Source organism: Delphinus delphis, chromosome 4, assembly GCF_949987515.2.
Source record: "Delphinus delphis chromosome 4, mDelDel1.2, whole genome shotgun sequence".
Classification (NCBI taxonomy): domain Eukaryota; kingdom Metazoa; phylum Chordata; class Mammalia; order Artiodactyla; family Delphinidae; genus Delphinus; species Delphinus delphis.
In genome coordinates this window covers 84,083,313-84,110,788 of record NC_082686.1, presented here as the reverse complement: position 1 = coordinate 84,110,788, position 27,476 = coordinate 84,083,313, and the positions used below count along the sequence as shown (strand labels likewise).

At 42.4% G+C, this 27,476-nt stretch overlaps 1 protein-coding gene and 1 pseudogene across 2 annotated transcripts in view; both read right to left on the bottom strand.

The window, feature by feature from the left end:
- DCUN1D1 (defective in cullin neddylation 1 domain containing 1) overlaps window positions 1-329 on the bottom strand; it is a 30,933-nt gene extending 30,604 nt beyond the window's left edge. Inside the window, exon 1 of one of the 2 annotated variants that reach the window (XM_060011069.1) lies at window positions 183-329. In XM_060011069.1, coding sequence (XP_059867052.1) covers window positions 183-185 — 3 coding nt within the window. In that variant the 5' untranslated portion in view covers window positions 186-329. The remainder of the gene's footprint in view (window positions 1-182) is intronic. The other variant, XM_060011068.1, reaches the window with a different exon arrangement.
- A 19,980-nt stretch (window positions 330-20,309) lies between these two features.
- LOC132424174 (actin-related protein 3 pseudogene) lies at window positions 20,310-21,530 on the bottom strand (annotated as a pseudogene).
- Window positions 21,531-27,476: the final 5,946 nt, after the last annotated feature.

Here is a 27,476-nt window from a genome sequence, read left to right as displayed (position 1 = left end):
GGGCGGGAAGGGGCGAAGGAGGAAGGGAGAGGCGGGGAGGAGAGCCCCGCCGGGGAGCTGGACGGAGGCCGCGGGCCGAAGCTCGGGGCGGCAGGGTCGCCGCGGGGCGGAGGACGGCCGGGGCGGGGGTGCGCGGCTGCGCCGGCCCCCAGCCGGCGGGGCGGGCGGCCGCAGTGCCTCACCATGTTGGTGTCCTCCAGGCCTCTCCCCTCCTCCTCCGGCTCCGCAGCGAATGGACGGCGGCGGCGGCGGCGGCTCCTCTCACGGGCTCGCCGGGCTCCCGCTCATGCGCAGTGCGGGGCGGCCCCAGCGCGGCCCGAAGAGGCAGCCCCAGGCCTCCGGGAGGCGGAGGGACTGGGGCGGGCGGCGGGCGCCCCGCGCGGGGCTTCCCCTGGGCGCGAGGGTCCCCCCGGGCGGGGGGCGCGGGGGGGGGGGCCAGGGGGCGACGCACACGCTGCGCGCGCCGACATCCTCCCGCCGCGCCCGGCGGGTGGGGGGCCGGGCGACACCACCTCCGCTTCCTACGCGCTCCTTCCGCCGTCCTATGGCCAGGGTCGTGTCTACACTGTCTCGAGGAGGGGAAGAGCTGTGGCTGATAACTTATGCAGCTGGGGGCGACTGGAAGGGCTAGGACTGCGGCGCTAGATCCGTCCCAAACCACCCCTCCCCATAAATATCCAAAAAAAAAAACGGAAGAAAACAGTAAAAACACCTGCACCCCCAAGTGTTTTCTTCTCCCAGTCCAGTGTCTGGACTGCGTCGGGTCCCCCACGTGAACATGCCAGAGGAGACCTTAGTCTAGCCATGTGGGAGCTGGAATGCCCTTTGGAATGGCCCAGACTCTAACCAGACCTGTGTCCACAGGAAGACTGGTGGGATGGCCCTAGGGTTCCAGGCGAGGAAGGCTGAGGATTCAGGGCCCCATTCATGCCACACTGGTGGCAGATATCAGCGCCTACCACTTTCTCTAAATATCCACTTAGTTCAACCTTCCTAGGGTAAAGTTTTGGGAAGTAACGAACATCTTTTTTTACCGAGGGTTGATGTCAGGCTTGTCCTAATTTTGGTTCTAAGTCTGCTAAGGCTGAGGGTACCAGAATTCTCTGCTGGGGGGTCAAGTGGACAAGTATGTGCTGCAGGAAGTAGAAAAGACTCTTTGGAGTGGTCCCTGCCCTTAAGAAATCGACTATCCAATTGAAGAGATGAGACACTTTCACACACAAAGGAAGGAAATAAGAAAAACAGGTAATAAAGCAAACATCAGAAAATCACATCTAAGACTGAGCTAAAAAATCTGTGTTTCAGAACAGAACCAACCTGAGTGGAAGCGTTATCACCCTCACCTGTTATCACTGTACTCAGCAACATCCTTTTCCCCCCAACCCTGGCATAATCTGCCAGATCAACTCTATAACTTATGGCTTTGAAATTCTTATCAAAGCAGCAGAACTTCTTTGGCAACTCCTGGGGGCCTCCTAACACTTCCTGGAGCAGCCATGTATCAGGAGCTCCAGGGACTCTACCAAAACAGATCCTGGGCCACCAGTAAGCATACATCCATTCTTCTCAACAACTTTCAGTGTATACATATTAATGTGCCAGTCTCCTTGCTAGGCTCTGGGAAAACAGCTTGGTCAGAACAGGCCAGATCTGCCTTGTGGAGCGAGCCTGAAGCTGGACCACATCCATGGATGTTCTCCAGGAATCCACCTAGCATTTGACCTGAAATATCAACTAACATCTAGGGTCTTAATGAAGAGGATTCACTGTATCTCTTTCCCCATACTGTTATACTTCACTGAGGTAATACCTCATGGGTTTTAAGCTCTTTTTCCTAATTGCCAACTCCAGCGAACAGCACTTAGTTCTCATTCTACTTGACCCATCTCCTGCATTAGAACACTTCTTCCTTAAATTCCCTCTCCATCATTTTCCATGATCCACTTTCTTCTGTGTTTCCTCCTTCCTCTGTGACCACTCTCCCTGGCTGGCTCAGCTCTCTTTGGCTCTTAAATCGTGGGCTTTCCAGAACTATCCCTGAATCTCTTCCTGTATATGAGCTGTGTCATGCTCTCACTCACATTCCCACAATGTCAACTACTACCTGTGTCTTGAGGAGTCCTAAATCTTGACTTCTAAGGTCCTGAGTGGCAGGCCTACACACTAATTTTGGTTACTCCACGGGCCTGTCAATCTTGACAAATCCAAAACCTTATCCCCAAACCTGCTTTTCCTCCTGTCTTTTTACCAGATCATCCAAGCCAGAAATCTAAGAGTCATTCACAACTCGTCCTACTTCATCCACCGTAATCTAATTGCTCACCAAACCTCACCAGTTTTACCACCTAAATAACTTTGCATTTGCATTCTATTCTCTATCCCTCAGCCAAGCCTATATTATCTCTCTTCTCATCAACAGCCTCTTAACCAATGTTCTGGCCTCTACTCTTTCCCCACCGCTCCAGAGTTCTCTTTCTATAACACAAATCTGAATTTCATCCTTAAAACTCTCCTTGGGCTCCATAAACGTGAGCCTCTTTGGTGTGGCATACAAGGCTCTCTCCCCATAATCTGTCCACTCACCTTGCTGTTTTCCACCACCTCCCACACAAATACACCTCATATTTCAGTTTTAACAATCCAAGCCTGCCATTTCTCATTCTGCTATCCCTGGAGGACTGGCTAACACTGACTGAGGGCTTTCCATGTACCAGGCACTGTTTTAAACCCATGACACATTCTAACTCACATAATCCTCACTTCAACCTATGAACTATGACCAATGATTATGCCCATTCTACCAAGGGAGAAACTGAAGAATGGAGAGGTTAAATAACATGCCAAATGTTCCTCAGCTGATATGTAGTAGAGCTGGTACTTAAACCCAGATAGTCTGGCTACAGACTCTATTCTCTTAACCACCACAATGTATTTGCTACCAAGACCTCACACTCAACTCAAAGACCATCTTCTCTGTGATTATCTGCTGACCTCATCACCTGGATTCCAGCTGGTAGGTATGTTTCTCCTTCTGTACTTCTGTGACCGCCTGTATACACTTCTATTACACTTATGACCTATGATAATTATTAGCTGCCATGACTTCCCCTGCCAGGTTGTGCACTGCTCCAGGCCAGAGACCCAGTTGCACACATCTTTGAGTTTTCAGTGTCAAAATGAGTGCCGAGGGACTTCCCTCGTGGTCCAGTGGTTAAGAATCCGCTTTCCGATGCAGGGGATGCGGGTTTGATCCCTGGTCAGGAACTAAGATCCCACATGCCACGGGGGCAACTAAGCCCACGTGCTGCAACTACTGAGCACGAGGGCCACAACTAGAGAGCCCACATGCCGCAACAAAGCTCCTGTGTGCCACAACTAAGACCCGATGCAGCCAAAGTAAAAAAATAAATAAATAAATATTTTAAAAAATGAGTGCCGAGCATCATATAGGATATATATATATATATATATGCTACGTGGTAATACTTGGATAAATTAAAAGAAAGAAGTTATCTAATTGATGTCTTACCTGCCTTAAGACTGTGCCTATATTTTTTGTTATTGTAATGGAATGTCTTTCCTCCTTGGCAGATGTATGTTATACCATATGGTCAGATGGTAAATGTAGTAGCAACGGTACCCATTACTGCATTTCCAAGCTACAGTACTGAATGTGAAGTAGAGAATTATTACTCAATCGTTATTGAGTTAGAGAAACATACTTGTTAAAATTGTCCTGATTTCTTTTTTTTTTTTTTTTTTTTTGCGGTACGCTGGCCTCTCACTGTTGTGGCCTCCCCCGTTGCGGAGCACAGGCTCCGGACGCGCAGGCTCAGCGGCCATGGCTCACGGGCCCAGCCGCTCTGCGGCATGTGGGATCTTCCCGGACCGGGGCACGACCCCACGTCCCCTGCATCGGCAGGCGGACGCTCAAACACTGCGCCACCAGGGAAGCCCCCTGATTACTTTTTAAATGGAAAAATCCTGAAGATAAAGCATAAATTACAAGATTTAATTAACTAAAGAGTATTCATTAACATGTTCATATCACTTTTTATGTTATGAGGTTTCAAGTATTTGTTAAGAAGCTGAGGTGTCTTTTTTTTGTTTTTTTTTGCGGTACGCGGGCCTCTCACTGTTGTGGCCTCTCCCGTTGCGGAGCACAGGTTCCGGACGCGCAGGCTCAGCGGCCATAGCTCACGGGCGCAGCCGCTCCGTGGCATGTGGGATTTTCCCGGACCGGGACACGAACCCGTGTCCCCTGCATCGGCAGGCAGACTCTCAACCACTGCGCCACCAGGGAAGCCCTGAGGTTTCTTAAGTAGAGAATTTGTAAAGATTTTCTGCAGTGACAATCTCAATATAACAAGAAAAATAAGATGGAAACATCTAGCTGAAATCCACTATCATTCTCCCTTTCCCCCACAAGATAGATATCTGTATCTATACATAGATATGGAAAAAGATATCGATATATAGATACACATATGTATATATACACACACACATATGTGTGTGTGTGTATATATAGAGAGAGAAAACGCATACACACATAGTCACTGTATACTTATAGATACATAGACAAATATACAGTATTTGTACATAGTATAATTTTTCTAGGTAAAACATGCAACTATTTGAAAATAATTGTTGCCTCAGATATTTAAAATTCATGTTAAGATATATTTGCTGATAAAATTGTTACAAGTCTGTTTAAAGAAACATGTAAAACCAAGGATTCCATACTTTTAAAATCTATCTTTCAGCAAAAAGAAAGAGCATAAGTAATCTGAAAAGACAGATTGCTAACATTTCTGGTAGTTCATCTAGCTAAAATTAAGCTTGCAGGGTAACTATGTAGACATAGTTACAGTTCAAAGGCACTAGTCTGGGACACACAGCCACCACCCTCCCACACTTAATTTGGGTGGACTCAGTTTTGCCCAACATTTACATAAACGTGCTTATTGAATTCAAGCTTGCCTATTTATAAATATGTAAGAGTAAATGAGACTGACCAATGCAACCTATTTTAGTTAGAGCAAAACATGACATTTAGATTTTATCAGTCCAGAATTATAACTTTTTAAAGGTACAGCAGACAGGATTAGGCCTCAAGGACAGGGATGTCTAATGTGAGAACCATGGTCCCAAATTCACACCAAACTCACCGGAGTAGGGGAAGAGGTGGAAGGCTTTGGGCGCTCCTGTCCCTGATAAGTGTTACCAGTGAAGCCAAAGAAATGACTGCCTGAGACTCTTTCCCCAACATTTGGAACCATTTGTAAAGGAATCCTTAATCAGGACAAGGGAATAAACTTCAAGGAGTGTCCCTAGGAAACTGGACACCATTGTCCTCTTCACACAAAAGAGCCAATAAAAGCAGTATTCCAGTGGGTCACCTTCTAAATAGGAAAATGGGAATATTCACCTCAAGGTACATGTGAATCTGTTGATTTTAGCTGCTCCACACTCATGGTAGAGGAACGGAATTTGCAGTAACAGCTGAGACTGGAGGGCCAGCAACGAGAAACCGTCTGAGACCATCACTGATGATGTCACAATGCCCTACTGTCCCAGGAGGTCCATCTTGGACCTCCCTGCCTGGCTCAGCTTGGTCCTTCCTACATGATGCTGTGGCTCAGCCCAGGTATCTGTCTAGAACAATTCTGCTCAGTTGCAAGGAGTAAATTCATTGAAATCATAATGACTGAAACAGTTCTACAGGTAGCAAGCTAGATGATCAACTAGAATCCCAGGCGTTTGTTCCTAGGTACTTTTGCTGTCCTCATCATTTTCCACTGTTGATGACACAGGAAAAGCTGGTACTGAATCAAAACCTTGCTTTTCTGTCTTTATTCAGTGGATAGCTAATAAGGCATGCAGATTTCTCTGGGACTCGGTATTCTCAAAATGAAGAGACTGGGCTGAACTGTAATAAGTTTCTATCAACCCCTAAGTTTGTTTGATTCCTTTCTGGTAGACTATTATGAGCTGTCCTCGAATATCAGGAAAGCAGAGCTTGTCTCATTTATTCACTCATTCATTCATTGTGCAGAGTATGAAGCGCCTAAGCTAGCACCGCACGGACAAATACGACGCAAGCCACAAACGTGAGGCACATATGACATTTAAGTTTTTCTAGTATTGAAATTTTTTAAAAGTAAAAAGAAACAGGCTTCACCTGTTTTGTTTTTAGTATTTTTATTTAATCCAAGATAGCCAAGATATCAGCATTTCAACATGTACTCAATATAAAATATTATTGAGATATTTTACTTTTTTTTTCATAGGTAAGTCTTTGAAATCTGATGTGTATGTTACACTTAAAGTCATCTTAATTTGGACTAGTTACATTTCAAGTGCTCAACTGCACATATGGTGAACGGCTACTATATTGGTCAGCACTGGCTTAGGCAGTGGCTGGCCTGCAGTGGATGCCCAACAAATGGGAGTAATAAGTACTCTTACTTCTGGGAAATAGATGAAAACCAAAGTAAACCTGGAATATCAATATATAACCAATAGTAGCACAAAAATATTTAGCATTTGGGAAGCTAACACAGTTCAATTGGAGGAAAACAATTAGCAGGAAGGCAATAAGAATTATTATTATTATTTTTTGGCCATGCCACGCGGCATGCAGGATCTTAGTTCCCAGACCAGAGATCAAACCCACACCCCCTGCATTGGAAGCACAGAGTCTTAACCACTGGACCGCCAGGGAAGTCCCAAGAATTATTCTTTAAATATGCATCTATATCTGGGATAAATGTTTTCAGTGTGTATAGCAAACTAGGAAAATCACCTATACGCATTAATAAATGTCTACCAAGCACCAATAATCTGCCTGACCCTGAACATGTCATCCTATTAAATGTAATTTCTGCATTTTTCAATCAAAAGTAGACATTAAACACTGAAATGCACTTCACAAGCACTTTAGAGTTCTGAGGTGTTTTCCTCAGGGCTACACACTAAGTAAATGCCATTTTTTTCTATTTCTTTCAAGATATGTCACTCTTTTCAAAGAAATTATTTGGGATTGGAGACAAGAGAAGGGTTTGGTGAAAGAGAGAGTTTCTGTGCAAATATTGTAAAACTAAAAAAGTTAATATTAAGGTCAGTTTAGCCCTACAGCACTGTGAAAGAGAAAAAACAATTAAAAAATGTTAATGTGAGATTATCATTTTGAAAATAAATATACAGAAAGAGGAAGTCAGTGAAGGAATCTAAAGACGAAACCCAAATGGGTTAATCTGTTGTGGGAGACCTGGAAACACCCTTCAGAACATTTGGGAAAGGAGATGACAGGGCAAAGTTCTTTTAGATGAAATGTGACCTGGCCACCCTTAATTGACCACAAGTGAAAGAAAGGAAAATGTGGCTACAGATCACCACTTTGAAACAAAATAATGAATTTTAGAGAACTTGAAGAGGTCCCTTGATTTTGTTGGTAGTCTGACCTGGAAGAAGGGTGTGGGGATTAACGGTTGAGTGGAGGGGAAGCAAGCATGAAGGTCTAGGGTCAGGCCTGACGGGTGAGCTCTAGGGAGGTGTTGGTGGCAGCATAATTTGCAGATCAGGTCTGGCTGGAAAGAACAGCCAGAGGGAGGGTTAGGAGAGAGGAAGGGATTATTTTCATTCCTGATCGATAGGATACAGTGCTACAGAGTAACAACATAGCTGTGAGATGTGTAAGAGAACACCTGGCTCAGGCTGGGCGGATGTGACAGGGCCACATACCTTGGGTGAAGTGTATGGCTCAGAGCCCAGGCTCTTTAGTCCACTTCCCCCAGAGCCAGATGTTTCATGTGTTTGGTTGATCTTGTGGCTGAGAAGTGCCTAAGATTTGATTCCAGTCTTTCAGATGGATGATTTCTCAAAAGAAATAATGAATAATATTGTCAGATATGAAGGTACTGCAGTTGGAATATTTTCTTTACATTATATGAAGTTCAGATCCCTTTTTTTTTACATTTGTATTTCTCTTATTTAACTTACAAACTGAGGAGCGGCATCAACTTTAAACATTTGAAATAGGCCTGTTTCATGAAAATTTCAAGGGGTTACATGAAAAAGTCACAGACTAAGACAACGGTGTTCTAGTCTATCTCCATATGACTGGGCAAATTATACCTGTCTCCTCGGAGCCACAATTCCTCAGAATGGCAAATTTGGATTAGATAAATTATTGGTTCCCTTCCAACTTCAAATCTGAGCTTTGCTCAAAATTCTAGGAAGTATAATTGTTCCCATTCAGTCATTTATTTCAACATTCATTGAACACCTACGTGTCAGCCACAGTGTGAAATACTAGGAATATAAAGAAAGAACCAAACAGACCCGGCATCACTGCCCACCCACCCCAGGAACTTAGGATCAGGCAATGTGGAAGCTATGAGAGTTGAAGAAAGGGTCTTTGGGAAGGTTCTACAAGTCCTGCATCTAGGAAACCCAACAGGACTATGGGCACAAGGCTGTGTGTAGCAGGAGAGCGTGGGCTTCGAGTTACTAGGATCTTCGCTTGAACAAGAGTCTACTGCTTATTTTGGTGGTGATGTTGGCATATATCTTAATATGATCCCCAGTTCCTTTATCTCCAAAATACCTACCTCAGAGTATTGTGTGAAAAGACAATTAGACAAGAAAAGACCACAAATAAATGTTGGTGAGGATGTGGAAAAAAGGGAACACTTCTACACTGTTGATGGGACTATAAATTGGTACAGCCATGGTAGAAAACAGTATGGAGGTTCCTCAAAAAACTAAACATAAAACTACCACATGATACAGCAATTCCACTCCTGGGTATATAGCGAAAGAAAAAAAGCACATTAATTCCAAAAGATACATGCACCCCAATGTTCACAGCAGTGTTATTTACAATAGCCAAGATATGGAAGCAACCTAAGTGTCCATCAGCAGATGAATGGATAAAGAAGATGCAAGAGTCTGTATATACACACACACGCACATGCACACGATGGAATACTACTCAGCCATAACAAAGAATGAAATTTTGCATTTGCAACGACATGGGTAGACCTGGAGGGTATTATGCTTAGTGAAATAAGTCAGACAGAGAAAGACAAATACTGTATGTTATCACTTATATGTGGAATCTAAAAAATAAAACAAATAGGGCTTCCCTGGTGGCGCAGTGGTTGGGAGTCTGCCTGCCGATGCAGGGGACACGGGTTCGTGCCCCGGTCCGGGAAGATCCCACATGCTGCAGAGCGGCTGGGCGCGTGAGCCATGGCCGCTGGGCCTGCGCGTCCGGAGTCTGTGCTCCGCGGCGGGAGAGGCCGCAGCAGTGAGAGGCCTGCATACCGCACAAAAAACCAAAAACAAAAACAAACAGAAAATATAAAACAAATGAATGAATATAACAAAATAGAAACAGACTCACAGATACAGAGAACAAACTAGTGGTTACCAGTGGGGAGAGGGAAGAGGGGGAGGGGCAATATAGGGGCAGGGGATTAAGAGGTACAAACTACTATGTATAAAATAAATAAGCTACAAGGATATAGCACAGGGAATATAGCCAATATAGCCAATATTATATAATAATTTAAATGGAGTATAATCTATAAAAACTTTGAATCACTATGTTGTACACCTGAGACTAATATAATATTATAAATCAACTATACCTCAACTATGGCAAGAACATGAAGGGCTTCAATATAAACCACTTGTTTCACCACTTGCCTGCCTGGCAGGCACATGTCCACTTGTAAGCTTTGGGATGCCTCTTCTCTCTGGCAACAGCCAGGGACATTGGTCTTATAGCAAGAGAACACAGAAAAGAAAGAATGGGAGAAAGGATACTAGTAAAAAATCATTTACTAGCTCATGCAATTTTATGTGTAATAATGCTTATCAATGAGAAGGAGAAAAATCATCTGCAAGAATATACATTATTTTTTTGCTACCAAGTTTCTTTTATAGGAGCCTTGAATGATATAATTTTATTAATTAGAGCTATTACCCCAACTACTGTTTGGAAAGGTAGCAATAAGGATCACAGACCATTTTCAATATGTAAAGAAGTCTAACAGAAATGGTTTAGCTAAAGAAAAGCTTTCTACTGCTAAAAAGATTGAAATTCTTTCCTTTTAGCTGGGACTGTTTTAGTTCGGTGTAGTAATACATGTTACTCCAAGCTCATTATGAACTGCATGTGTTCTTTCATTACTTAAAAAAAAGTGGAGGGACTTCCCTGGAGGCCCAGTGGTTAAGACGCTGTGCTCCCAATGCTGGGGGCCCGGGTTCGATCCCTAGACGGGAACTCGATCCCATATGCATGCTGCAACTAAGAGTTCGCATGTCACGACTAAGGAGCTAGCAAGCTACAATTAAGGAGTCGGTGAGCTGCAACTAAGGAGTCAGTGAGCCTCAACTAAGGAGACCACCTGCTGCAACTAAGGAGCCCATGAGCTGCAACTAAGGAACCAGCGAGCCACAACTAAGGAGCCCACATGCTGCAACTAAGGAGCCCACCTGCTGCAACTAAGACCCGACGCAACCAAATAATAAATAAATAAATAATTTTTTTTAAGTGGAGAAATTAGTTGATAATTTCTTAACAAATACATGTGGTTATTTGTTTAGGAGAAAATTGTTTTAATACCAAAAGTCCTTGTTGATAGAAATAATTAAGGAGAATCTAAAAGGGTAAAGAGCTTGGGAACCACTAAACTAGATAGTAATCGATATTAGAATAGATATTGTAAACTGACCTTTCAAAATATTAAAAATTTACTCCCTTCTCATTGATGGGATCATTGTGTATAGTATGAATCTAAAATCAAATAATAGTGGCATCAGATTTTCTATTTAGTAACAGTGACTTGAATGATTACAGTGATGTAATTCAATGAATTAAGGGGAACAATGGCAACAAAGAGGGAATACAAGAAAAGGAATGTCAGTAGTTTCTGAGGGTGTACGAGGTTTATACTACCAATTTCAATTTTAATTCAAAACAATTCAAATCAAAAGAAAAATGAATCATTTTCTCCTTACTTGAAAAACTGCAGAAAATTAAGATTTTATTTTGAAATTTTACATTTGTTTTGCTGGAAGATTTTTGATTTGGACTTTTTGTGTGTGTTAGTTGTATACTCTATTGATTAATTCAACCCAATGCCAAGGAAGGCAGGAATTGAAGTGCTGGCAGATGTTACTGCTTCTAATAGACATAGTATATAAGAGAAGAGCCAACCGGTTTCCATGTTGTGGTTTCAATTAGAGCTCAGAATGAATAAACTCACCCGAGAGAATTCAGGATTTCACTGGCCCTGAGGAAACTCATAAGATGAATCATTTCTGTTTTATTCCCAAATAAACATAGATTTTAAAGTTCAGGCAGGAGTCAAGTTTCTCACTAACCAAGCTGCTTTGTCAACATCTCCCTTCCAGGTAGATGCCTCTACTGAGACCCAACCATAGGGGTCTGGTAGAGGTCCAGGAGGAAAGTGCAAGCAGGCTGTCCAGGGGTAAAGGTGGAGAGGGTTCCAAATGGTGTGATGGATCATTGAGGCTCCAGTCATATTCAGTGTTTTGATATCACAATAGAAGGAAGACTAAATAAGGTGTAATAATTTTTCACTCTAAATGTTCTCAAATATATACAAAGTACACCAAACGGTATAATTAACTCCCATATACCCATCACCCAACTTCTACAATTTCATCTCAAGGGCAGCCTTCTCTCATCCATACCCAACTCATTCCCATGGCCTGCATCATTTTGATGCAAATCTCAGATGTTATTAAAACATTTCATTCGTATTTCAGTATCTCTTCTTTAGGGAAAAAAAAAAACCCACAATACCAGTAACTCATCTAAAAAATTAACAATAATTCCTTAATATCTTCAAGTATCCGTTTTGTGTCTACATTTCCCTGGAGAGTCTACACATTTCTTAAGAGCATAAACTTTACTTAGAAAGTTAATTAACTCAGGTTTATGTTCTTGATTTCCTAGTAAATTATAAACTCCTTGAGCAGAGGGCCTGTGTTTTGTTTATGCCTGCTTCTGAGCGCTTTGCTGATACTTATGCCCAGATTTCAAAGTAAAGGTAATTAATTAAATGCATAATAAAAGAGCTTTTTATGACTTTCCATGTAACTACATTCACAAATCAGAAAAAAATCCTCACAGTACCTGTTCGGATTTTTGGTACAGGAAGTAGGGACAATATAGATCCTCAATTTCTTGAATTAAATTGAAATGAAAATGTCATATATAACATGGGCAGTCGCAAACCTGAAACATCTGGCTACTAAAAATCTCTTGATAGCTATCACAATATCTGACAACCTGAGAAAGTGAATCTCCAGAGAGAATCTGTCAGTTTTTGCATACTGTCCACGGTTACCAAATAAAAATAAGAGAATATACCTGATAGGAGAAAGATGCATTCTATGAATTTTAATACAAAAATGGAAGGTTTGTCTTGGATTAAATCAAGGTAAATAGTTTTGAATATCTATGCATGAGGGATTTTCCTTTTTGTATCATCTCCCCACCTGTTTCCCTCTCTCACTTCCACCACAATACTAGTTCTTTTTTAGAGTGGACAAATAAACTATAGGGGTTTATAGGAAAAAGAAAAATGAGGGATGTATATCCTTAAGCATATGATCCTAATAGGAAAAAAGAAAGCTTTGTAAATCAAAGTAAGTGCTGCTTCATTTTATAATAGCAAAAACTTAAAATAATCTGAATGTCTAAGATTAGGAAAATGGATATATAAATTATATTCTGTTCAATTACCAGGAATAACTAAGAAAATTATGATGTTTTTAAAATTAGGATTATAGGGCTTCCTGGTGGCGCAGTGGTTGAGAGTCCGCCTGCCGATGCAGGGGACGCGGGTTTGTGCCCCGGTCCGGGAAGATCCCACATGCCGCAGAGCGTCTGGGCCCATGAGCCGTGGCTGCTGAGCCTGCGCGTCTGGAGCCTGTGCTCCGCAACAGGAGAGGCCACAACAGTGAGAGACCCGTGTACCGCAAAAATAATAATAATAATAATAAAATAAAATAAAATTAGGATTATGAAGACCATGTAGCAACATGGAAAATGCTTATGACGTGTTAGGTAAAAACAATCAGGATTGAAATTTTATGAACATTATGATTTTAACTATGTAAAAAGTGTACCTGTAACTAGAAGACTGAAAGGAAATACAATAAAGTAATAATAGTGGTTATGTAAGTGTGGTGGAATTATGCATGATTTTAAAAATATTATATGTCTGGCCTTTAGAATATGCTAAATAAATAACAATTTCTTTTGTTTTTCTGTTCCCTCCACCTAACGTTTTAAAAAATTGTATGATTGTAAATTAAAAAATTGTAAAGCTAAAAATGGTATTAAATTTAAATATATTTTCTTTGTTTTAAAGTGTGTATCCAGCTTAGGGACTTCCCTGGTAGTCCAGTGGGTAAGACTTCTCACTCCCAATGCAGGGGGCCTGGGTTCAATCCCTGGTTGGGGAACTAGATCCCGCATGTGGGCCGCGACTAAAGAGTTCACATGCTACCACTAAGAGTCCACATGTCACAGCTAAGAAGCCCGTATGCCGCAACTAAAGATCCCACATGCTGCAGCGAAGATCCCGGGTGCTGCAACTAAGACCTGGTGTAGCCAAAATAAATAAATAAATAGATAAGTAAATAAATATTAAAAAATTAAAAAAGTGTGTATCCGGCTTATATATATAATATTTTATATTTTTAGTTATTTATATATAAAATAGTGAAAGAATCAGATTAACTTTTTAAAAATGGTGAAATAAAACATAATTATTTTATTTCTTTTATTAAATTTTACTTTTTACTTAAATATTAAATACTATAAAGTATTTAATAACACAATACCTAGCAGGGATCCTTACACATTTAGGCCCTTGACATATATTGGCTGAACAGATTTGAAAACACTCACTCATTGTTCATTCATTCAACAAATATTTGTTGATGATCTACTTCCCAATGAAATGAGGTTTTTTTTTTTGTTTTTTTTTTTTGGCCAATGCGGGATCTTAGTTCCTGACCAGGGATAGAACCCATGTCCCTTGCAGTGGAAGCTAGGAGTCCTAACCACTGGACCGCCAGGGAAGTCCCTGAAATTAGTATTTTTGCTGACTTAGAAAAGGGTCAAATTATTTTTTAAATTATGAAATATGCATGAGTGCAAAAAACATAAGTGCACAGCTTAATAAATTATTGTAAAATGAATCCCCACCAAGGTTAAGAAACAGAACATCAGCAGAACACCTGCAGACCTGATCCCAACCCCTACCTGCACACCAGTGGTCACCAGGACAGAGGGGGATGTGCCAGGACACTTGGGAAGCTCCAGGGCCTGGACATTTGCTTTCTGTAAAATTTGCAAAAGTAAACATTTTCCCACCTTTGGTTAAGACCTCTGTGTACTTTCATAGCTAATTTTGTATTCATAATTTCACATTTTTTTTCTTAGAGTCGCCCCAAATGGTATAATCTTCAGGACCCACAAAATCTGAATCTGCCCCTAGAACCACTATCCTGACTATTAGGTATTGTTTGCTTCCAGATGGATTACACAATGTAAAACTGTCCGTTTCCCAATTTAGAATGTTCCAAATAGTTCCATGAGCTCTAGCCCTTGGCTGCTCAGAGCTACTTAAAGGGAAGAATTGACTGGCCTTGCACAGGATAATGGTACATGGTTTCAGCTGGGGTTTCACAGCTGTGGACCCCCAGAGCTGGGGATAGACCTCGGCTTGGCTCTCTCTTCTTTCTGAGACAGACATAAGTCTCAGTGATGCACAGAGAGGGAGAAGGCCAGCCTATCACCTCCCGGACTAGGACTAGTTTCTCCAAGGTAGAGTTACTAACAGAAGCCTAGCTTGTTAGGCACACAGAATATTTACAAACCTGAATAGTTTGCCACCATTTAAAAATCAAGAGATTTCACGTGAAAAGTTGGCTTTCTGACTTCTTTTAAGCGGCTGGAAGATGTACCCACTCTGAACCCACATTCCCGCACAGCCTGGCACTGACTGGGTGGAGCTGAGAAGCAGCTGTTTTCTGAGGCCAAAGCTCCTCCCTGAACCCATCACTTCACTTACAGGTGTCATCTGGCTATTTGGTCCCTTTGGGCATTTGTATTGGCATCTTACCCATTACCTTGTATTAATACAAAATGCTTTCTTCAGTGATCTTTAAAAATTAAATGTAAAGATAACAAGGAACAGGGACTTCCCTGGCAGTCCGGTGATTAAGACTGTCCACACTTCCAATGCAGGGGGCACAGATTCGATCCCTGGTCGGGGAACTAAGATCCCACATGATGAACGGTGCAGACAAAAAAAAAAAAAAAGATAAAAAGGAACAAGTTCCCCCAAAATACTCCATGATGACTTTCTTGCTAATGTTTCCTGAACCCTTTACAATGGTGCTAGCAAGATACCACCCCAAATGGAGTTAAACTGTCTAAATGTACACAAGACGAATAAAATTAGAAACATGCAAAGGTTCATCTCAAATGAAATAATTTCCTCATCAGAAACAGTTAAGAAGCAGCTAAGCATAACTTTAGATCTGTAGTTGTTGAATTCTAGGATGTATCAAAATCTTACCTGGAGACCTTGTTAAAACAGATTGCTGGGTTGCATCCCCAGAGTTTCTGATTCAGTAGGTGTAGGGTGGGGCTGAGACTGCATTTCTAAGAGGTTCTCAGCTATTGCTCATCCTGCTAGCCCTGGAGCACTTTCTGAGAGCCACAGAGGCATGCTACTCAGTGTGGTCCCCAGCCTAGATGCCTGGGAGCTTGTTAGGAAGGAGAATCTCGGGCCCTCTCTTGACCAATGGAATCAGGATATGCAGGTGGCTTGTAGGAACTTTACATTTTGAGTTGCAGTGAACTAACTTGTCATTTCCAAACCTTCCTGGGGCCTTTGTTAACTATGCAGAATGCCAGGCCTTTCCCTTAGAAATTTATTTAGAAATCTTTTTTCTTTTTTTTTTTTTTGGCTTCACAGCAGCATGTGGGAACACAGTTCCCTGACCAGGGGTCAAAACTATGCCCCCTGCATTGGAAGCGCAGAGACTTAACTGTTGGACCTCCAGGGAAGTCCCTCAGAAACCTATTTTTGTCAAGCGTTCCAAGTGATTCTTATTATCAGGAAGGCTTAGGGAGAATAGGCTAATGGTGGTATTAATAAAACTAAAGAAAGAATATATTTTTAAAAACAAGGATCAGCAAATGAAAATTTTAAAAATAGAAATTCCAGGGGAGAAAATTGGCAGCTTGTCTTCAACCATTTGGGGCTCTGTAGCCCCAAACGGTATGCGTTCTTTTTGTGGAGAGAGATGAATCAAATTGTCAGATCTTTTACCGCACACCAAACTGCTTTTATCTGGGTCCCTGCTCATCAAGAAGTCTCATTATTATAAGTTGGCTTCCAAGTTTTTTTGTTTTTTTTTTAAATCACAAGGGACAGAAGTTGTTGTGACTCACATGGTCCATATGAGTGTCGCCCAACAGAACTTTCCATTACTGTGGAAATGCTCTATTTCCTTTTTCCTAAAATTAATTAATTAACTAATTAATTAATTTTTGACTGCATTGGGTCTTCGCTGCTGTGTGTGGGCTTTCTCTAGTTGCAGCGAGTGGAGGCTACTCTTCGTTGCGGTGCGTGGGCTTCTCATTGCTGGCTTCTCTTGTTGGGAAGCATGGGCTCTAGGCATGTGGGTTTCAGTAGTTGTGACATATGGGTTCAGTAGTTGTGGCTCACGGGCTCTAGAGCACAGGCTCAGTAGTTGTGGCGCATGGGCTTAGTTGCTCCGCAGCATGTGGGATCTTCTTGGATCAGGGCTCAAACCCATGTCCCCTGCATTGGCAGGTGGATTCTTAACCACTGCACCACCAGGGAAGTCCCCCAAGTGTTTTTCACACCAGGAGAAACACGCCAGTCAAATCAATATAAGTATTCTGATTTGTGACAGGTACATTTCTCACTGTGAATCAAGAAATCATCATTAAGGCATTGATATATTTTTCTGTGGGTTCTATTAGTGTCTCTAAGATCAAACCACTTTTGTTTTAATAACAAAATCAAATTTCTGTGCACATGTATATGATGTTCTGTTGGAGGAAGGAGCAAATGCTTTTGCCCATAAAATTTTCTTACATGTGGATCCCACTGTGTAGTTTTAATGTTTTTCATACATCTCTTTAAGCAGGTCAGATTTTTTTTTGAAAGGAGAATTACATTAGCAAATAATAAAAGTGTACAAAATATACAAGAATAAACATCTAAAAAAGCAAAGAGTTGATAAGGAAATTGTCTTTTTAATTCTTTCAGTGTTTATAAATGAAATACTGGCCTTCGTGAGTCCTATCTTTTCCCTTAATCTGTCTTCACAATTCTCCAGGAGGAGGGTAAAATTTTACACTTCTGCTTAGAAGAACTAAACTATCACTGAATCTACCTATGAAGTACATTTTCCCAAATATCAGATGTTTCCAAAGTCCTTTCAAGGAATATAAATCTCTGAGAATTGTGGACCTCATCACCTCCATCTATCATCCAATTTCTGGGAAGTTAACACATTCCCAGGGATTTTCATCTGGGAAATTAACAAATTCCTTGTCGATGTTGAAACACGGTATTTCTATTGAGGTTTCAGTGGATAATCTTATTCTAGAAATCAGGCCATCAGAGGATCGGTTTGTTTGGAGGATAGTTTAATGTTAACCCCCATTCTGAATAGAACAGTTTTTATTTCCAAGGTTCCAGTTACACCTTAAGTTGCACTGAGTTTTTAAAGGCGACTGATCTGGCCAGTAGCATGATTGTGATCCTCTGGTCAAGCCAGTGTTGGGGCCCTGGTACCATTAAGTTCTCTGGGTGGAGATCTGAAAGAGTGAGAGGATACTCAGCCAAGGAGGGAAGGCTTTCAGAAAATGGGTAAGAGTGTAACTGAGCAGGACCCTATGGGGCCTTCCCAGGACAGACCCCTCCCCCATATTCTCTGCTTTAGCTCCTCTCTGGAGTAAGTAGATAATTGTATCTGATGCACATTTCCCGAGTTATTTTACAGATGTGAAAGTCCCCACCAAATGGAACATGTTAAGTACTTGATGATCATGAGCACATGGTCCCCAGGCCTACTGGAGCCTGAGGATTGATAATGTCAACCCCTGTGGCACCACCCTGTTGCCTCACCATCAGCCAATCAGAGAACTGTGCACGAGCTGATCACTTGCCCTGAGACACACCCCCCACCCCCCCCCCCCCCACTCCTTTAAAAACGCTTTGCTGAAAACTTTCAGGGAGTTTGGGGCCTTAGAGCATGAGCCACCCATTCTCCTTATATTGGCAACTTTACAATAAATGCTGCGCTTTCCTTCAACTCAACCTGGTATCAGTAGATTGGCTTTACTACAAATGGGCAAGCAGACCCCAGTTTGGTGTGGTAACAAGAGGAGAACATAAATTGTGGATGAATAAAATTGCCTCTTTCACACCCCCCCCATCCCCCTACCCCTGCCCCGGCCTGGCTACTTCAGGAGACAGCATTATATAGTTAGAAAGCAGAGAATTTTGGAATGAAAAGTCTTGGTTTCAGTTTTGGTGCCAATTACTATGCAAAGTATGATCGTTTTGAAGTTTCTTATAATTTCAGTTCCTTCAAATTTCTATGAGGATAGCAGTGTTGATACCTCTCTTGGTGATAAAATGTCAGTACACCCTAAAATGCTTTATAAATGTGAGTTGTTACTGTGGGCACAGTAACAATACCTTCAAATACTGGTGGTTTTAGCTTAATTTTTTTCAGTTTTAACTTATTTTCATCACTTGTTCTTTATGATCCAGATATTTTAAAATGCAATGAAAATTAACTTTCCATGATATGTCAGGGACTGGAAGTAAAAAAATTTTCAAACTGCAAATGAGTTACACAAATGAAAATATCAAATGGAGATCCAGTTATCAAAATGAAAGCACTCAACATATTAAAAGTTCACAATTATTTGTTTAGAGCACATAAAAAAGTCAGCTTGCTAACCAACGGTTGTGATTTTTAGAGAACTACTGCAGAGGTTTGAAGAAAATAGATTTATTAGTTAACTTATAAAGAGATTAAAGAGCTTGAAACAAGTATTGAAAAGAAATTTGTGGGCTTCCCTGATGGCATAGTGGTTAAGAATCTGCCTGCCAAGGCAGGGGACACGGGCTCGAGCCCTGGTCCGGGAAGATCCCACATGCTGCAGAGCAACTAAGCCCGTGAGCCACAACTACTGAGCCTGCGCTCTGGAGCCCGCGAACCACAACTACTGAAGCCCGCATGCCTAGAGTCCGTGCTCTGCAACAAGAGAAGTCACCGCAATGAGAAGCCTGCGCACCGCAACGAAGAGTAGCCCCCACTCGCCACAACTAGAGAGAGCACGTGCACAGCAACGAAGACCCAACTCAGCCAAAAATAAATAAATTAATAAGTTAATAAAAAAATAAATTAGAATGGTGTTAGGCTTTAAATATACCAATTTGGGTAATCAAATTATTCATTTTTTAATAAGAAATGACACGGCAGAAATGCTGGTCCAACAGTCTTGTCTTTACTGTTCCTTGTCTTTACTGTTCCTTTAAAGAGAGAAACAGAATGCAAGGAATCAGAAAGCACTAGCAGGCATCAATTAATCCAAGATACTAGCTTCTTAGTTCCAAAAGCACTTGCAAAGAAAACCATTGGGGGGCACAGGGTATGGAAGCACTTCATAATAACTGGAATCCCATGAGTGTGTGTGTAAGCCAAGTCTCATAGGCTATTTTTTGTATTTGTCTTTTACTTGGTCACTTTTTTTCCCTCAAATACTAGTTTTTCTTTGACGTTTTTTCCTCAGAGTATAAAAAGTATGAAATATAAACAAGCTCTTGCATTGCACACTTCAGAGTGTACAATTCAAGCATTATAGAGCTATCTACATACCAATAAATCCCATCAAATCTTGGATAATTCAATAATATACAAAATACCAGGGCACAGAAAGAACTAAAACACACTTCTTTTTGTTACACATAAGATTCAAATATTCAATCTAAAGAAAATCACTTAATCATTTTGGCTCTCCTCTACATTCACATGTTGATATACTTATTAAAATATTCTGTATTATTATGTTTGGTCTTATTATTTCAAGTCAGGTTTACAACCTCAAAACCAGCCATCCAGACAAAACAGGTAATCAGAAAGATTATTTCTTCCCCACCTCCCTAATCCCAGTAACTATGAAACCAATTTTATGACATGACTCCAAACACTGGATTGTGACAAAAAAATGCTAGGTCCAATTTCTTCATAATCCTTTTTGGTGTGGCATACTTGGTAGAACTCAGGTGTGGAAGCCAGCATGGATCCTCCAAACCAAACTGCATATCACTGCATGTGATATGTAATGACTTGTACATCAGTAGGCTTTGGCTTCAATCTACCACCACTCAATTCTCACTTAATTTCAGCCTGGCATCTACAGTTCTTTTCCAATCTCTTTGCAAGCGACGTCTAAAGTCCCTGAACATGGTTGAACCTCCAGAGAGGACAATATTCTTGTAGAGAGGACGTCTGACATCAATAGGACAATTCTGAATTACTTCTTCTACAACTTCTGAGATAGGCTGAGTAAAGTCTGGATTAGCAAACTCTGGATGAAAAAAAATTTCAGGTCCCAAGAATCTCTCATATCCAACATCAATGGAAAATTCTTTCTTTGAGATAGCATTGATTCCAGTATACTGTTTAATCCACTTTGATCCATCTGTATCATACTTGTTAATCTGGGCAGACATAACTATAGCTCTCCTTTACTGCCTTAGCAGTTTCCAAGGATTGCTCTGGAGGAATTCCTACTTCTCGGTCTCTCAGCAATTGCTGAATAAAATATGTTATATCTCGTCCTGCGATTGGAATGTGCTTAATACAGCCACAGGGATGACACGAGTGACACCATCTCCACTGTCTATTGCTGTACCGGTCAGCGTCCGTTCTCCTACTTGTCTGGTGGTCCAGGTTGCAGCTAAGGCAAGAACAGCCTGTACAGCAATGTACAAGCCTGGAACATTGAAGGACTCAAACATTATTTCAGCAGTATATTCCCTGTTTTCTGGAGTATTCAGTGGAGGTTCAGTCAAAAGAAAATAATGGTCTTCAGGTTCCGCCCTTAAATAGTTAAAGATCACTTGCCCCATAAACCTTTCCATCAAGTCCCGGTCTTCAACTATACCACGGCGGATTGGCCACTTTGTTGCATATGTAGATTTTTCTATTGCTTCATCATCAGTGAAGGAGTCTAGGTCATCAATACCTTTCATCACCCTCCTTTGTGCTTGATCACCCACTTCCGCTGACTCCTTAATAGCAATACAGGAAGGTATGATAAACCGTGGTTCCGTATTTCCAGCATATCCTAGTTTTGTATACCCTGTGCCACAGTCCCCCACACAGGCCGGCAGCCGTTCCGCCATCTTCCTCTTCGCCTGCTGCTGCCATCTGCTCTGTGCTGGTTGGGGCCAGGGGTGGGTGGCGAGAGCTAGAAGCTATCTGACCATCTACGGCCGGACCGCCCTCTCCATCCGGGGGGTGGGGGGTGGGGAGCCGGGAAGCCAAAGCAGTAGCGAGAGAGCAGCAGGCTCGGTCAGCGGCTTAATTTTTCAATACTTTATAATTGGTCTTTGACCCAGCAATTCACTTCTATGAATTTATCCTAACAGATATAACTGAGTATGTGCAAAATAAGGTATTGTCAAGTTATTCACTGCAGCATTTTTTATAATACCAAAATGTTAAAAACAGTCTAGATATCTACCGATAATGGTCTGATTGAGTAAATTATATCCATTTGGTGGAACAAATGGAATACCATGCAGCTGTGAAACAGAATAAGGAAACTCCCTATATATTGTTATGGAAGGATCTCTAACACACATTATTAAATAAAAAAGCAAAGTGCGGAGCTTGACTTTTACTGTAGAAGGGAGAAACAAAGGAAAAGCAGTTCAGAAACAATAGTCAACAGAGTGCTCTTCAAGGGATATACCTAACAATCTAATACATATCTGAGTTGTCTGCAGGAACTCAGATCCCCACACCGGTGTTAACTACAAGCTAAGATCCCAGACTGGTCAGAATTTGGGGAATGATGATGTTGACCTTTTCTGACCCTCTGTGACTTCAATCAACTAAAGCTTGGACTCTGCCAACCTTTGCTCCACTTCTACACTGAATTCTCCTCGGCTCCAGCCCCTTCACGAACATGCATTCACCACCCAAGCCCCTGTATGAATATGCACGTACCCTTAGCTTAAAAGGTCCCCAGTTTTGCTGTTTGGGGAGACACTGCTTTGGGAAAGATCTCAGTGTTCTCCTTACCTGCTGTGAGTAATAAACCCTTCCTTCTCCCAATCTTTGGCTTGGTTGTGTCTTTTGGCCCACCGAGGCGAGCTCAGTTTTCGGGTAACAGAAAGATACACAACAAACAATTGTGGTCAAATAGAGAATTCCCTGGTGGTCCAATGGTTAGAACTCCACGCTTTCACTGCCGAGGGCGCGGGTAAGGTCCTGTGAGCCGTGCAGTGCGGCCAAAAAAAATAGTGGTTAACTACTGGCAGAGGTGAGGGGGCTGTGTGGGTGGGAGGGAGATTTTCACTGTGTATCTTTTAATATACATTTTTGGATTTTGAATCATGGGAATATATTACCTATTCCAAAATTAAGTTAATACTTATTTGAGAAGAGACTAATATTTACGTGGCTAAGGAACTAAATAAAGATCTATGGCTTATCTTGCGTGTAAGAGCTCTTCAATAATTATTTGATGTGTTGAATTCGGGTGGAATGACTCCAGCATTAAGGTGTGTGATGGGTCGGGCCTGTGAGAGGAGCAGGGAAGATCGAGGGCAATTGAGGATACGTCTGTTTAGACGGGCATATCAAAAAGCGAAGCTCTGCATGGGGCCAGATGGGTAACAGGGGAACAAACTTAGGCGGGTGCCGGTCTGCATCATAATTAACATGAAGCATGCTTTCAGGAATGGAGAAAACCATGTGCTTTTTTTTCTTTCTTTTTTTTTTTTTTTGCGGTACGCGGGCCTCTCATTGCTGTGGCCTCTCCCGTTGCGGAGCACAGGCTCCGGACGCGCAGGCTCAGCGGCCATGGCTCACGGGGCCTAGCTGCTCCGCGGCATGTGGGATCTTACCGGAGCCGGGGCACGAACCCGTGTCCCCCGCATCGGCAGGCGGACTCTCAACCACTGCCCCACCAGGGAAGCTCAACCATGTGATTTTATAATATAGGTGGTAATGAGAAAGGAGTAAGAATAATTGGGAACACAGAGAAGTAACAAGTTACCTTTCTTTGTTGTTGTTAGCGTTTTTTAAAATCTTCTTCTGGGGTGGGAGTGGTGTATTTGGAATGAGAGTTATTTCAAATCTCATCAAAGCGTTTAGCAAAATACTAACCAGCGGTGGTGTGAACAGAGAATGTTAGCCATCTTAGGAGGGAGGGAGTTACATCCAGGTTGTGCTTGGAGGTTTAAGGGGAGGGCAACTCACTGCGGGAATCTGAGCCAGTTAGAGGCACAAAGACTTTCTGATTCCTAGGATCCAGCAGATGGGAGACAAATGTCAGGGTGACAGGGTCATCACTGGTATCAGGGCTATGATCTGCCAGCGGCCCAGGCACTGCCAGCGGCCCAGGCACAGCGGCCCAGGTCCAGAAGAAATGGTGTCCCCAGGGTAGCTCACAGGGAGTGGGGGTGGGTAGGCAAGACTGCTCCTACCCAGCTGGAGACTTCGAGAGAGCCCGGGCAGGTCGCTGGAGAACTGCTAACCCCACAGCTGCAACTCCCTGGGACCAGCCCTCAGGGAGCAGTGTGTCATTAGCAGGAAGGGACTAATGACCCAAGACTCCGTGCTCTGGGCTTGGAGCAAAGCATTTGGGGACATCCATCTCCTCCCCTCTCACCACACAGTTTAAAATCACATTTTCCTCTTCCTGGGTATTTTGAAGCTTAGTGTGAATATCTAGGAGTGCTTTTTGAGATCCTCTGATGAAAGGTGCAACAGAAGTGCAAAGTATTATCATCAACACTGTAAATATTTTAACGACAACAGAAGTGCCACGTGTAGGCAGAACACAGACGCACATTCCAACGTCCAATATTCCTAAGAGAACTACTGGAGAGTTCAGAATGGCACATGTGCAAGAGAAGCCAGTCACAGAAGAAAAAAAGAGATAGTTGAGCTAAGTAAGAGACTTCCCTACAATGCTGCCCAGCGGAACGGTAATGTCCACTCAAACAGGCTTCAGCCGGATACCAAGGTCTCCCCTCCAAGTACCAGCTACACACGTGTGTGACAACCGATGTGGAAGATGGAGCAAGCGCAGGCCCAGCCTTTGTGCAAGAGGCGAGCTGCTGCTGGGAGTGCTTCTGTCCCATTAGCAGGCAGGTTCTGGAACATGCCAGCCTGGCAGCTGACTGTGGCTGACGGTGGGGGGTGCGGGGGTGTGGGGCTGACGGAGGCTTCCCCTGGCAGCACCACAGTCTGCCTGTGGTGGACAGGTGCCTGGCTGGCCCTGGAGCAGGCTAGAGCTGAGGGAGGGAGTGAAGAGGGGACAGGGTGATGCATGACCAGGCAGGATTTTTCACCACCATGGGACCTGGGAATTTGGCTGGCAAGGATGATCAGCTGGGCTTAATTTAGAGCAGTTTCTCAATTGCTCTCAAGCAATAGCTGAAGTTAAGAAATTAATAACTACCAGGTGAGTATAAATGATGTTTCAAGCACAGTGCTAAAGTCAGCCTCTGTATTTTCTCATTTAATCTTCACAACAACTCTGTGAGGTAGTGCTACTACCCTTGCTCACAGATAGAGCTCAGAGGAAGTAAAGGACGTGCCCAAGACACTACAGTAAGTGGCAAGGCTCAGATCTGCATGCAAGAATTGTAATTCCAAAGCTGTTTTGTCTACAATGCTATGTGGCTTCCTCAGTGACTAAAAAGCAACTATCAGGGCTCTTAGATTTTGTTTTCTTGGTTATTACAGACCTAAACACACTGTATCCAGAATGCTATTGTCAAAGATAAGGTAACAAATGACTTTCTTCCAACAATATGGTTCAGGTTTTGATCCATGCCTATAAATGGATCTTATCCAAAAGAAGAGCTACTTTTAAGTCAAGGAGATGTACACCGAGGCCTGTCTTCTGGACCTGGACCACCCAGGCCAGGCTTCCATATTTGGTGCCTCTTTTGGACACACTGTCTCCAGTCTCCCTCCACTTTCCAATCTGTATTCCAGACTGTGCACAGAAATAACTTTGAAAAACCTGTCTGTTTGAAAATCTGCAGGGCTCCCAACTGCCTCCAGAATAAAGTCCTTCCCCGGCTAGGCAGCCACGTCCCCCAGAATAAAGTCCTTCCCCGGCTAGGCAGCCACGTCCCCCAGAATAAAGTCCTTCCCCGGCTAGACAGCCGCGTCCCAGCCCTGCTCGGCCACGCCCCACGGTCCAGCCTCTGCTGGATTCCTCTGTGCCCCGAACAGTGTGCATTTTCACACCTCACTGTTATTATTAGCCCTGCTAGTCCCTCTCCCTGCAATGGCCTGGTCTTACCTTCTTCCTCCCTCTGGCAAATGGCTCTCCTCCAAAGCCCAGTTCAAATATCACTGCGCTCCCTCAGCTTCCTGACCCAAAGTAGAATTTATTACTCCACTCATTTGAGCCCCTCCGTGGCACCTGGTGCCCAAGCATATTATACTACTTACCATCAATTACAGTACTTTATTCTATACAGCTGGATCCTCTTTCGCTTTAATTGAGGCAAGGGCAAAAACCATTTCTTACCATCTTTGTTTCCAGAGGCCCTGGTATACAGCAAATGCCCTGAATGTTTTAGAAGAAACAGATGCAGTCATGTGCAAAGGAACTCTGCTCACACAGTACTACAGCGATGATCTCAAAGAATTTCGCCAGTATGTGGGTAACTGGGATGGCTGGCTTCAAATTCCTTCTCTACACATTATTACCTGTGATCTACATAGCCCCTCAACAATGAAACAGAGAATAATTATCTTGTTCCCCTGAAGGATATGAAAGGGGGCATACAGCAACCCCAAATTTCCACCACAGCACCTTTGCTTCTTCCTCTTGTCAACAGAGGAAGTTTTGTTTGGGCAGGGCAGAAGACTGTGCTGCTAAAACTATAGTTAAAAGCATTGGTTTAGGGAATTCCCTGGTGGTCCAGTGGTTAGGACTCCGTGCTTTCATTGCCCAGGGCCTCGTGGCGTGGCCAAAAAGAAAAAAAAAAAGCACTGGTTTAGATGGCCTCTTCCTTTACTACCTCATGCCTAAATATCTATCTGTAAGCACCTCTTCCTAACTGGTTCTCAAGCCTCTAGTCTTCTCCTCCTCCATTCAACTTGCAAGTTACTGCCGGATGAAATTTTCTAAAACATTATTTGAATCATATGTAACATGTTAGTTTTGTAACATAATTGCATAATAAATATAACCAACCAAACACTCAGCCCCACAACTAGAACATTAAGAGTAACTTGCATCTACCTGTACATGCTTCGTGCAGGTCAACCCGTTGCTTAATACCTGGAGTTAATCACTGTCTTTAATTTTAAATTTTTTATTCTACTTTTTAAAGAATGTAGTTTTATTAAAGGGGAGAGGGAGGGGGGTAGGGGTAAATTAGGAGTATGGGATTAACAGATACAAACTACTATGCATAAAATAGCAACAAGGAATTACTGTATAGCATAGGGAACTATATTCAATATCTTGTAATAACCTATAATGGAAAAGAATCTGAAAAAGGATATATAAGTGAATCACTTTGCTGTACACCTGAAACTGACACCATATTGTAAATTAACCATACCTCAATCAAAAAAAAGAAAGAATATAGCTTTATTTTACATATATGAATATAGTTGATTTTGCTGATTTTGGAAGACTGTAAAGATAGTACCATACTGTGTGTATCTCCTGGTACATGCTATTTCACTACTATGAATCCAAGATTCATCCACGTTGATGCTCTTGTTTAGTTTGCTGTTACATAGTATTCAACCGTGCGCCATACCAGTTATTTACTCCTCCTGCCAGCCAACTCGGACTGTTTCCAGTGCTTTGCTATTATGGGTAATGTGGCTATCAACATTCTTGGTGCACAAGTGCATTTGTGCATTTCTGAAGTGGGATGTTAGGTCATAGGGTATACAAATGTTCAACCTTGTGAAATAATGTCAAAGTTGTTTTTAAAGGGGCACTAACAGCCAGATAATTTTTTTCAAAATCACTGCTTTCCCTGTTGAAAAATAATTCAGTGTAACCACAACTTGCAAGATAAAATCCAAACCTCCCATTCCATGCCAGTTAAAATCTGGTCCCGGGCTTCCCT